The sequence below is a fragment of the Mytilus trossulus genome, chromosome 13 (assembly GCF_036588685.1).
Source record: "Mytilus trossulus isolate FHL-02 chromosome 13, PNRI_Mtr1.1.1.hap1, whole genome shotgun sequence".
Classification (NCBI taxonomy): Eukaryota; Metazoa; Mollusca; class Bivalvia; order Mytilida; family Mytilidae; genus Mytilus; species Mytilus trossulus.
The window spans coordinates 28,906,442-28,919,589 of record NC_086385.1 but is presented as its reverse complement, the minus strand read 5'-3'; the positions used below and the strand labels follow the sequence as shown (position 1 = coordinate 28,919,589).

General features: G+C 31.6%; 1 protein-coding gene across 1 annotated transcript in view; it reads left to right on the top strand.

The window, feature by feature from the left end:
• The window catches only part of LOC134694221 (low-density lipoprotein receptor-related protein 1-like), a 136,456-nt gene that overhangs the window by 93,931 nt on the left and 29,377 nt on the right, over nucleotides 1–13,148 (top strand). The window contains exons 46-60 of the mRNA XM_063555219.1: nucleotides 275–427; nucleotides 903–1,010; nucleotides 1,307–1,420; nucleotides 1,890–2,015; nucleotides 2,445–2,564; nucleotides 3,056–3,304; nucleotides 4,104–4,223; nucleotides 4,408–4,536; nucleotides 5,091–5,299; nucleotides 6,015–6,606; nucleotides 7,147–7,330; nucleotides 7,729–7,829; nucleotides 8,309–8,440; nucleotides 11,058–11,177; nucleotides 12,207–12,455. Of these exons, the coding sequence (XP_063411289.1) occupies nucleotides 275–427; nucleotides 903–1,010; nucleotides 1,307–1,420; nucleotides 1,890–2,015; nucleotides 2,445–2,564; nucleotides 3,056–3,304; nucleotides 4,104–4,223; nucleotides 4,408–4,536; nucleotides 5,091–5,299; nucleotides 6,015–6,606; nucleotides 7,147–7,330; nucleotides 7,729–7,829; nucleotides 8,309–8,440; nucleotides 11,058–11,177; nucleotides 12,207–12,455 (2,706 nt within the window). The remainder of the gene's footprint in view (nucleotides 1–274; nucleotides 428–902; nucleotides 1,011–1,306; nucleotides 1,421–1,889; nucleotides 2,016–2,444; nucleotides 2,565–3,055; nucleotides 3,305–4,103; nucleotides 4,224–4,407; nucleotides 4,537–5,090; nucleotides 5,300–6,014; nucleotides 6,607–7,146; nucleotides 7,331–7,728; nucleotides 7,830–8,308; nucleotides 8,441–11,057; nucleotides 11,178–12,206; nucleotides 12,456–13,148) is intronic.

Sequence of the window (13,148 nt, the reverse complement as noted above, 5' to 3'; positions counted from 1 at the left end):
ATGTTTTTTCCTGCTGATGGTGAATGGTTTTCTCCTGACACTCTACTCCACCAATCAAAACTGGCCATCCTGATTTAGTCATTATTTCAGGCCTTTCTGTCATAGCTTTACTCAGTACTTGGGGTATAAAATTTTTGATTGAAACAGCAAATCCAGTATTTTGATTGGTTGATTTTTCAATTTGGAGTATATTAATTGTCCTTCAAAACCTGAAAGTAGTATTAAACACCAATAACCAACTAATCATATTTGAATGTTATTTCTTTGATTGCAGATTTGACATGTGACATTGATTCGTTCGGTGACACAAAGGAGACCGTGGTACCATGTAATACAACATCTCAGTGTATATTACATAGCTGGATCTGTGATGGCACCATTGACTGTTGGGACAGCAATGATGAGAAAAACTGTCCTGCAAGTGAAGGTAGGTATATGTGATGAATGGTATAATGAGGGACAAATGTCCTTGTGATATTTATATTTGATAAGTAATAGAAAGAATACTGACATGGAGGTCTCTGAACACAATGGCTCCAATGGGTCCCGAAATAAGTATTCTGTGAATTCATTTATTTTCGTGGATATCAATTTTGTGGATTGAGGAAAAGTTGCCTTATAGACAATATGTTATTTGTGCCTTATAGACAATATGTTATTTGTTGAACATGTAAATTTGTGGTTCACATCATTACCCATGAAACTCATGAAAATTGGAATCCATTGAATGAAAATAAAACACTAAAATCCTTGCAAAAATTCTGAATAGACTGACTAGACTGAGGCTACCATTTGCATTTAGATGTTTTGCAAAAGCATGATTTACCAGTTGTTACTTCTGATTATGATGCAGCCCATTAGCACTAAAAAAAAATAATATATATATTTTTTTTATCTTTTAGATTGTCCTGCTGGTAAATTCCGTTGTGACAGCGGCAGTTGTATACCAAACAGTTGGATGTGTGACACAGACAATGATTGTGGAGATAACTCTGATGAGAAAGGCTGCAGTAAGTTATTTACTTTTTTATGTGAAATTCAGTCTTTAAGTTTTCTTTTATTTATCAGAAGTAAAGAAAAAAGAATATGCGTTCATGCAACACAGTTAAAGGTCATAAATTGAAATTTCATGTAAAAATATTTTTTTGTATACAGAAAAATTAGTGATTGATTGCATTTTTAAACTTTTTTACACAAATACAAAATATATGTGTGTTTAGAATCAATTTTTCAACTTAGCCATATACAGGGAAATATATCCTCTTCTAGTGCATAAACAGAATGTTTTAAATTCTATTTATTTCAGATGTAACCTGTGGTGAATTGTTTGAATGTAAAGACGGAACATGCCTACCTAAATCCTGGGAATGTGACGGACATCCAGATTGTCCAGATAAAAGTGATGAAACTAATGGATGTCGTGAGTTATCTTCTCTTTGTTATTAATTTGTCTTCTTGTCAAAGAAATTTATTGCAAGATGGCTTAATCTTAGAACAATAGATAGATAGTTTATTCTCATAAAACCATGCCAGTACACAGGTTACAGAGAAGTTAAAAGATAATATACATAAAAATACATACACATGTACTGTAAATTCAGAAGTTATTTAAATGTTCTTATAAAGGCAAAAAATGGTACAAAAAAATAAAGAAAATTATAATTTCAGTAGCCCTTTTCCATGTTTTCCTTCATTAAGTGTTTGCAATTGAATTAATTCACATTTTGCAAGCAATTAAGTATTCACAATAATAAATGCAGTTCAATATTTTTTCTTCAATTAAACATCCCTATGTGCTATTTTTTCCATATAGAACATGATATTATCTACCACACATTTATACCAGAATTAAGATTAAAAAAGGGATATTTAAATAATTACTTTTACAGTTACACCAAACAGAACATGTAAAACAGATGAATTCAGATGCCACAATGGTCGTTGTATATCTCAAACATGGACCTGTGATGGAGACTCTGACTGTCCAGACGGCGAGGATGAGAAAGCTAATTGTTGTAAGTTTATTTGAAAGTAGAGTTATCTCCCTTAATGCAATATGAAACATACCATTATAATCACTGTTTTATGAAATTTTCCTTTGATCTTGCTGACTAATAATTTCCTTTCTTGGCGGATTTGAGTGATATGAAAAATTTTCACTAGAAATTAAGGGGGCAGGTGGCATTGCTAATGAAATTGACAATGTCATCATAGGTAAAATAGGGATAACAGAATATCATTGGTCTTCTCAACTGGATTGCTTTTCTCACTATCACCATACTGGGGTATAGTGAGAAAACTGATTTCGTTGAGATGATCAATGATAATCTATAATTATCAATTTCTACTGTAAGCTAATCACATTTGTTTTACTTTAAATTTTAATTGGTGTTTTCTTACATTATGCTACATATCAATACATTTTGTACTTTGTTTAATTTCAGCCTCTGTTTCATGTGAAGCCAAAGAATTCCGTTGTAACAACAACAATTGTATAAGGGATATATTTTTCTGTGACCATGACGATGACTGCGGAGACAATAGTGATGAACCAGCATCTTGTCGTAAGTAGTTTTTATCCAATCAGATTTGTTGATATAAACATAAGTAGATGTATGATTGCCAGTGAGACAACTATCCACCATAGTCTGAATAATGTTGATGTTAGCAGCTTTAGTTTGCAATAAAAGAAACCCATACTGTATAGTCAACTATAATATTCCCCAATTGACAAAATGTGAAATGATGAAATAAAGAAAACAAATATCCTGATTTATTATAAATCAATTGAAGAAAACAAAATATGACAGACAGGAACCAATGAAGAGTATTTCCCCATAAATTTAAAAAAAGGTTATAGAATTCAACTTATTCATGTTTACATTGGTTTTTATTTATTATAGATATTATAGATAATGTCATAGAAAAAAAACCTGTAAAAGTATAAAATTCTGTGTCCATGATAAAGACTGTGGAGACAATATGTTGATAAAAGATAAAGTTCCCATTGAATTTTGATGAATCCAGAGTAATCAATACTACATCTTCATTTCAGCGTATAATAAGTGTAACACATCTGATGTATTTGATTGTGGAGACAACACATGCATTGACAAGAAACTGCGTTGTAATGGCTACCCTGATTGTTCAAACCGTGAGGACGAAGAGAATTGTCCTACATTTGAACCAAACAAGTGTGAGAATGGAACATTCCTCTGTAAGAATGGCGACTGTATCCATGACGATCTTGTTTGTAATGGGAACAATGACTGTGGTGACTCGTCAGATGAATCAGAACAATGCTGTATGTATATACTGAACAAGCAGAAATTTTCGTGGAGGATTTAATTTTGTTTTTTCGTGTAATGAAATTAAAACCCCCATGAAAATTTAACCTTCATGTAATAACACTTCCATAAAAAGGAAACCACGAAATCAAATCCCCATGAAATATTAAAAAATGACAAAACCTTGGAATTTTAACCCCACGAAAAATTAATGTTTCTACAGTAGATTTTATGAATTACTAGAAAGGATGAAACAAAGAGATTTAAAATTTTGCGGGCAGTATGTGGACTGAGTATGACATGGATCAATTATGGTCTCTGGATTGGGTTATTTTCTAAAATATTGGTGTTTTCTGTGGAAAATAGATTGTTTCAAAGACAAAGATAGAAAGTACTACATTTATATGTCATATCACAAATATTTTCAGCTTAGTATTGTTTCAGAAGAGATGTGGCTCAATAAAATCTGTCTCTTCCTTTAAATAAAATAGCAGTATAGATAGATGATTGTTTACAAGGAAGCTTGAAGCAGGCTGAGAGGATGCTCTGTGCTTTTTATGTAGGCTCTTCACAGCAATTTTATATAGTAGTTCAACTTTGCTTTAATTAAAGGTCCAGAGTTTTGTTTTTTAATGTGATTTTTTTAATATTTTTAAAAGAAAGTTATAGGTCCTGTATAAAGTATATGTGTAAAGAATGAGAGCTCTTTAATAACAATGAAATATCCACTTACAGAAAAGACTAGTCCAAACACTAGACAAACACTAATTTTATGAATTTCTTAATTTACAGTATGTGTTTAATCTTCTTTTTTAGTTGTCAATGAATGTCAGTTTCCACATCCTGTCTGCAGTCATAAATGTGTAGACACCAAGATAGGGTACCAGTGTACATGTCCTCCTGGTTACATACTGAAAGATCATCATATATGTGAAGGTTTGTGTGATATATTTTAGAGATTTGTAACAGTTTTGATGAAGTACTTATTTTGATCATTGAGAAGCTAAATATCTTGTTTACAAGAGAAAGTTATTAAATTGTTCAGCTCATTTAACAGAGTTATCTCCCTGTAGTGTTATGTACCTTTGTAACAGTTTCTTATTTTATATTTTCCTTACAGATATAGATGAATGTAGGAAGGAATACCCTTGCTCACATTTCTGTGTGAATGAAGAAGGCTCATACCGTTGTTACTGTGCTGATGGCTATGCATTGGAACCTGATAAACGAACATGCAAAATTCTTAATAGTAAGTTGAACAGTATGTAAGCCTGTTGAAACAGAACTGTTTTCAAGACTGACCAGAGGCCCATCAGCTCTGCATAAAAAATTTGTATCCAGTTATAACAATTTATATGTTTTGGAAACCAATAAACAAACATGTAAAATTTTAAACAGTAAGTTTAACATACTGGGCAGTTGAAACTTGAGTTTTCATACCTGGCTTCAGGCCTTTCAGCCTAAGTTTGTAAAGTTTGTACCATGCCTTTATGAATTTCTACTAAAAGCCAGATGAATCTTTACAAAATAGTTCATGCAGTATCAGGACGAAAGAAAGTTGATATGTGAAAGTTCATATGGGTATAGGTGAACCAAGAATTTCAATGTTTGACAAAGTAGAAATTTTATATAGGCTTGTATGAAGACCTTGGCAAAACATTGAAATCAAATATCCATGAAAACAGATTATTTCCTGAATCTATAAAAATTGGTATTCATTAAAATAAATGAAATCATAATATTACCCAAAATGCCCTTGCATGATTATATTTTAATAATTATCATCTGTCTCTATTTTTTTAGATGAAAATCGGCCATTTTTAATAGTTGCCAACAGAAACCAGATTTTGAATATGTCATTTAGTGGCAGTTATCAGAAAATAATTGTTAGTGACACAGAGAACGCTGTAGCTGTTGATTATGATTTTAGAAGTAAAACAATTTACTGGACAGACATCACCAGTAAAAACAGCTGGATACGACGACTTGACTTAAGCAGTGATGATAATAAGGTAGGATTGTAGTCCAAAGTCTATTTTCCTTCCTGTTTGCAGCCGAAACGTTTGGAGTAACAAAGGGCATTCAATATTACATTTGTCTGTCCAAGCATCTTGGAATAAGTTTCAATCTTCTAATTTGACTTTGTTTCAACCTAAGACACTTTAATATTCACAATAGATATAAGAAGATGTGGTATAAGTGCCAATGAAACAACTCTCAATCCAAGTCGCAATTTGTAAAAGTAAGCCATTATATGTCAAAAGCTTATTTACACCTTATAATTACATCCAAGTAGAGCCACTTTCACTGTTCTCGATTAAAGTCCCTTTATAAATGGAAAATTTGGTGAATTTACTGTATATTTAAAAGTAGGTTCTTTTGTTAATATCTTCATTATTTAGAAAACATGGATTGTTTGACAATTTATGGTATAGCCGTATTTATAATGTAGAAATTGTGTGACATTTAGGTCAAGGCATAGTAAATGGGCTATGTCTCAATTTTTTTTTTTAAATTTTGCAAACTTTGGCTTGTTGAAATTGCATTTGTTGATATACAAAACTTGCGCATTCGTCTCTCATATTTGCTGATGAATTCTTTAAAAAACTTGAAGCTCATAGAATTGTAAAATTTTCTTAGATATGTCTTTTGATATAATCTGAAATAACCACAAATACATAAATATTTTCTTTAAAAAAAATATTAATGTGATTATTTACCTTTCAGATTGAAACATTGCATGATGCCAGACATGTGAAGAATCCAGATGGACTGGCTGTAGACTGGGTAGGACAAAACTTGTTCTGGTGTGACAAGACTGCTGATACAATAGAAGTCTCCCGTCTGGACGGCAGCTATCGTAAAATCCTGATAGAAGATGGACTACAAGAGCCGAGAGGTCTGGAGGTGCACCCATTACGAGGATACTTATTTTACACAGACTGGGGAGATCAGCCACACATATCGAGAGCACACATGGACGGAACTCACATTGAACGAATTATTACCCAGAACCTGGCATGGCCCAATGGATTGACGATTGATTATGTGACGGAGAAAATATTCTGGTCCGATGCAAGTTTGGACTATATAAGTATGGCGGATCTTGATGGCAGTAACCAGTTTGTCGTGATCAATAAAAATTTGCCTCATACCTTTGCTCTAACGACATTCACGGACTACATATTTTGGACTGATTGGGAATCAAAGAGTATTAACAGAGCTCACAAGTTTTCTGGAGAAAATCGTACAACGATTGTTAAAACTTCACACAGACCTATGGATATACAGGTCTATCATAAAATGAGACAGACAGAAGGTATTATTAAGGGCTGTTCTATAATTGATTCTATGGTGGGGGTAAGTGTAGGGGAGGGGAGTCAGAAGGTACTTCTATTGAAAATTGACATGTGGCATTTGAGAAAAGATAGGCAGAGTTAATTATAGGGAATGATCAATTACATGCAATGCAAGGTGGGGTAAAAAAAAGAAGAACTGACTATGGACTAAATCATCTTGTAAAAGTGTTCTTGAGTAACGAAAAATTAGGAAAATTAATGAAAGACTGAATATAAGAAATATAATGTGTCTGTTCATGTATTTCTTATTGGACATTTGGGTCATTTTAGTTGGAAATGTATACTGATTTGATTTATCAAAATTTCATAAATGGAAGAGTGTTTCTCATTTAAAGATTTTGAATTTTCAACCCTATACTACTTTCCAACCTCTTAATAATTCTTTTTTTTTTTTTTTTAACAACATAATAATTTTATTCATCAAATATTGCTTGTTTCAATAATTCAATGTTACATTTTAATGGAATATTTGGGAATCATTATACTGTTTTTACTTTTAGCACATTTTAATCCATGTCGTGTCAGAAATGGTGGCTGTTCACATTTGTGTCTTCTTAAACCATTCATGGTGTCATCATTCAGAACATCAACATTTTTCCGATCGATAACCAGGGTATGTGGTTGTCCAGAAAACTACAAGCTTGATGGTAGTTACAACTGTGTACCAACTTGCAATGAGCCATTGTAAGTAAAACAGTATTTAAATTCAATTTTTGAGTTTTGAATTTTTTAGTGAAACTCTTTTGACTTCTGACTGAATAAATTCAATTTTAGAGCATTTCCTTGCACTCTCTCTTTATATTATTTCCACAAAAACTTTCTTTGAAAGTTATAAATGAAAAAGTGTAAAAGTGAATTCTGCATGAAACAGAACCAGTCAAATATTTTGTTTGTATTCTTATTTAAGCCCAGTTGAGCAGAAAAAATAAATAAATTTGTACCTTCATATTATCCTGACTTAGACATTTTTTAAATTAAATGATATTTATGCCTTCATATTTCATTTTTCAAGCCAAAATTATTTTTTTTAAATATGTCAGAGTGATACAAAGAAAATGACATCACAAATTTTTCTGTTTCAGCCATTTTGAATGTAAAGAAAGTTCCAAGTGTATACCATCATGGTGGAAATGTGACAATTACACAGACTGTGCGGGAGGAGAAGATGAAATTAATTGTACACGTAAGTAGATTTTATTAGGGTGTCCGGTCAGACTGGGGAGATTCAATGTGTTACCTTCAGAGGGAAAATCATTTTAGAACCCCTTGTTAAAAATATTGACCTGTTGCAAATTAGAGTCAACTGTAGTATATTGATGTTCAAATATCATAAACTCATTAGTAAAATCCAGAATTAACAACAGTCTAAATAACACTGCATATTGATAAAAACTGAGGACTGATTAACTGGAATCCTACCAAAAACCAATGGAAGATCTGAGGGGTCCCAAAAGGGAAGCAGATTCAGCTCCACATGTGGTAAAAAAATAACACTCTTAAAACAATAGAACTTGAAAAGGCGTCTACAGGACATTTGAAAAAACATAAAATGATTTTAAAATTTCATTTCAGAACCCTATAACTGTCCACATATATAAAAATAGAAAAAGCCTCTAAAGGACAGAAAAAATACATTAACAGAATTTTTTAATTTCATTTCAGAGCCCTATTACTGTCCACAGAGAGGCTATTTCCAGTGTAAAGGTGCCGTAGATAAAACTGGTTGTTTGCCGCCAGTGGATATCTGTAATGGTAATGCAGAATGCAAGGATAAATCTGACGAAGAACAGTGTGGTTAGTATTATATTATGTCTTGGTTATTAGATAAATCATTTCATGTTCTTAGGAAGACAAAACTCAGTTAGCCAACGGTCAGCATTTTTAATGTCTTGATGGCTTCTTTGTTTTGATGAAGGTTACTCATCTGTAAAAAACTTTGATATGAATTCCACCTTTATTATATAATGCTTGATGAACTTATTGTTTTTGGAAAGATTAGAACTTGTTCTAAATCTTTACTTAGGCACCACCCTCCCTAAAAACAGGACAGGTTAACTGCTGTTACTAAATGTATTCACACTAAAATATAGTTCCCTATAGTTCTCATGTATGTGCACATAATACACAAATAAACTGAAAAAACTGGGTATATTATTGGAGCAGTTCATTCAAGAATGTATGTCATTAATGTGTGTTGATGTGCAGGCTTTTTTAAAAACATTTTGATTAGGAAAGTGGGTATTGATTCAACTATTACGATTGACAACTGTCATTATCACTAAACAATCAGAGACAAGGTGGACTTTTAATTACAATGCCCCACCTCCCAAACTGCCAATCAAATTGACCACATTACCTATCTACATCAGTCTTACATAATTGTACAGACTACTCCAATATGCATCTAATTCTTAATACACAAGTATTTGACCTCATAATTGATTACACAAATGTGTGTATTATTTGTTTGATATTTATAAGGATGACAGATTTATTTATTGCCAATTACTTTTGATCTACATTACATAAAGTAATTCTGTAAATTATATCTGAAAGATAAATGATTAATGGAATAGCAAGATCTTAAAAAAATGAAATATAAATATAAATATGTATATATAAAAGGTATTCAAGAATGGCCTATAATTTACTTGATAAATTTCCAATTATCATCTGTAATTAATCAACAATTTAGATTAGTTCACTTTTTTTTATCAGGAATTGGCTTGAAACAGTTTTAGAATTCATAAACTTTTAATTATAAAAAAACATTGTTTATTAGTTTATTTCCCATCAATCATTATGTCTATTTTAGTCAATTTAATTTTTATTAGAAGTAAATATATATTTTTGCAATCAAGAAAGAATCCACATTTCAATAACATTAGTTTTTTAATTAGATTACATTGAAAAATAATATTGAATATGCCCTGTGTTGAAAAATACATTAAAATTTGATCAAAAGGCACTCTAAAACTTTTAATTTTCAATGCCATATAACCTCTGTTTCAACTTACAAATGCCCCAAAACAACATTTTTAGATTATTTTGTTGGCACTTTTAAAAAAAGCTTTTAGCTGTTGGTCTAAATTTACGTCTTACAAGGATATTTGGTAACATTTACTAGAAGAATTTTTGCATTTTTTTGTTTTTTTGAAACATGCTCAGAACCGGCAACATCATTTCGATAAGATATAAACTGCAGTTTAAATAAAATTTAGAGACCGATATTATTTAATTTGAGCACCTTTATCCTCATACTGGAAAAGCAAGTTTCCTTCTAAAGACCTGCTGTAAATGCAATTTTCAGCAATAGTGCTTTATAAATGTTCATTCCCCCCACCATACCTTAATATGAAATAATTCAAACTACTCTTCTAATCTTTCCATGAGTGATATCCATCACTTCGATTTAATTGGTAATTATAGTTTTCAAAGGTACCAGGATTATAATTTAGTACACCAGACACGTGTTTCGTCAATATACATAAGACTCATCAGTGACGCTCATATCAAAATATTTATAAAGCCAAACAAGTACAAAGTTAAAGAGCATTGAGTATCCCATATTCCAAAAAGTTGTAAATTATTGTAATGAAACTTTTTAAATTGGCAAGAGGGAATGAATGCAAGAGAGTATGGTGGTTTAGCATTCAATAGACCACTTTTGAGTTCATCCGTCACCGGAAAAAACTCCTCAATTATACGCGCCTATATGACGTCATAGATAGACCAGATAGAGGGGATTGGCTGTATTCCTGCTCTATTAGCGTTCATCAAACGTCTTAGTGATCGTCATTGTGCAGGATAAACTAGAAATAATGGTTGTTCTGTAGGTACTTGATGTCAATTCCCTAATGACTGCAGTATTGATTGTCAATTTTGAAAATTCTATTTGCCGAATAATTCATACAATATAGAATAATAGTTTTCCAACCACTGGCTCAACATTGGAATGGAATTAAGTGCGCCACTAAACACACAAATGATGTTCACTTAAACCAGAGTTTTTGACAGAGAGTTGTCTATTAGAAAATTTCTTCAATATTTTTATAAGGTAGTTTCAGATATAAAAATAAATCAAAAGTATGTGTTGCAGTAGTAATTTTCAATATTAACAGAAAAAAAATGTTCATACTAAATAAATTTTAAGTACTGCTTAGTGTATTGTATACAGAATCTAAATGATTTTTTAACTTTGTGTATTTAGAATCAATGGTTAGGAAATAATTTCAGTCTAATTAATTTTATGTCCCATTTATGGGCAGTATGCTGTTAGGTCTGTGCATCTGTTGGTTTGTTTGTCCGTCCATCCTTTTGTCAATGACATAATATGATTTTCAATTGAATTAACAAAAATTGAAATTGTAAAAAAAAATATAATTACACTAGTACTGTTATATTTTTTCAGATAAGTATGACTGTTTAAAGGGTTATGTAAAATGTCAGAAAGAGAACAAGTGTATACCACTGACACATGTATGTGATGGGAACCAACACTGTAAAGATGGACAGGACGAACATAACTGTAGTAAGTATCTTTGCTCATTGTTAAAGGCCGTACGGTGACCTATAGTTGTTAATGTCTGTGTCATTTTGGTCTTTTGTGGATAGTTGTCTCATTGGCAATCATACCGCATCTTCTTTTTTATATTTAAAAAGGCAACAGTACTATACAGCATTTCAAAAATAGTCATAAATTGATTAAGGTAAAAAACAAATTGAGGAATACAAACTTACCGTGGGAAAAATATCAATTATAAGAGGAAAACAACGTAACAGAAACACTGACAAAAAACAAACACCAACATACATTGAAACAGACTATTTGATTTCAACTGCAATAGTCTGGACTTGGTACAAGAAATATAAGACAAAACTGCAGGTTGAACATGGTTTCATGGCTAGCCAAACCTCCCACTTATGTGGCAATGTGAAAAATATATCTAAAATGACAAAATTACGTGACAGGAATACAGTAAAAATAAAAATAAGAACACTCAGGACAGAGAAATATATAAGTTCTAGATTATATAATTAGGTACAGATGGTGGCAGTCATAACATGTCAATTATAAAATATCAGAAAACTATTACAAGATTTTTATTAATGCAAAAATGTGATTCTTTAAGTATCACAACAATAAGAACTTGCATTCTGATATTAGGGACATATCTGTTTGCATCTTTCTTAAACAAAATTGCAATAATTATACTCGCCTTTGTTCATTCTTCAAAAATCAATATTGCCAAATATTTTTTTAACCAGAGTTTTAGCTACTATAAATGCAGTGGATAAGATATTATGTAATCATGCAATTATATCTTTTGGTCATGGCGTTGTCAATTTATTTTCAATCCATTATACTTGCCTTTGTTCATTCTTCAAAAATTAGTATTGCCAAATATTTTTTTAACCAGAGTTTAAGCTACTATAAATGCAGTAGATGAGATATTATGTAATCATGCAATTATATCTTTTAGTCATGGTGTCGTTAGTTTATTTTCGATCCATAATTTCGAAAGTCCCTCCTATTTTAATCAGTGATTTTTATCTTCAGCTGCAAAGGATTGTAATGAGGATCAATTCAAATGTGATGGCAACCGATGTGTTCCATTCATGTGGAGATGTGATCATGACAAGGATTGTTTAGATGGTAAAGATGAGCCGCCTGACACAGTATGTAAGAATACCACATGTCCAAAAGATTTCTTCAAGTGTACGTCAGGACGCTGTATCCCTGAATCATGGAAGTGTGATGGGGATATCGATTGTAGTCTCACAGACAATAGTGATGAAAAAGATTGTGGTAAGTTTAAGGGGGAAGATACATGGTAAGTTTAGAGGGCGGAACATGGTAGGTTTTGGAGGACGGGACATTTCTGTAAATTCTTCAGAACTTAATGTGCCCATTTATAATTGTGAATCCTTGACCACTGAAAAAAGTATGAAATCTAAAAAATGAGATTGGAAAAGTTTTGATGACTGAAATTATGAATAGATATAGGAAGATGTGGTGTAAGTGCCAATGAAACCACTCTCCATCCAAATAATAATTTATAAAAGTAAACCATTATAGGTCAATGTATGGCCTTCAATGATTTATTTTTGTTAAGCCTGGAATTTATATTAAAATGAGCTATCATTTTTGTGTTAGCAACTCTGTTGACATTATTAAGCATGTTGATAAAAAGGGGGTTTAACAAGTGTAGAAAAAAGTAAAATTACCGTACAAAAATACTGAACTCCGTGGAAAATTTAAAACAAAATGGCTGTAATCAAATGGCAAGAGCAAATGATAAAACACATAAAAAAGAAAAGATCTAAAATAAATCAGGTCATTTTGGGGTTTTGGGCATTAGATTGGGCAAGTGATTGTTTGCTGTTTTTATAGTCATTTGAAGTCCATATAAGCATATATGGTTTGTTAAACCAGTGAGCCTATTTGATCAGATGGCCACAAAAATTAATAGCCAATTTTGTAATAAAATACAGTCCTTCT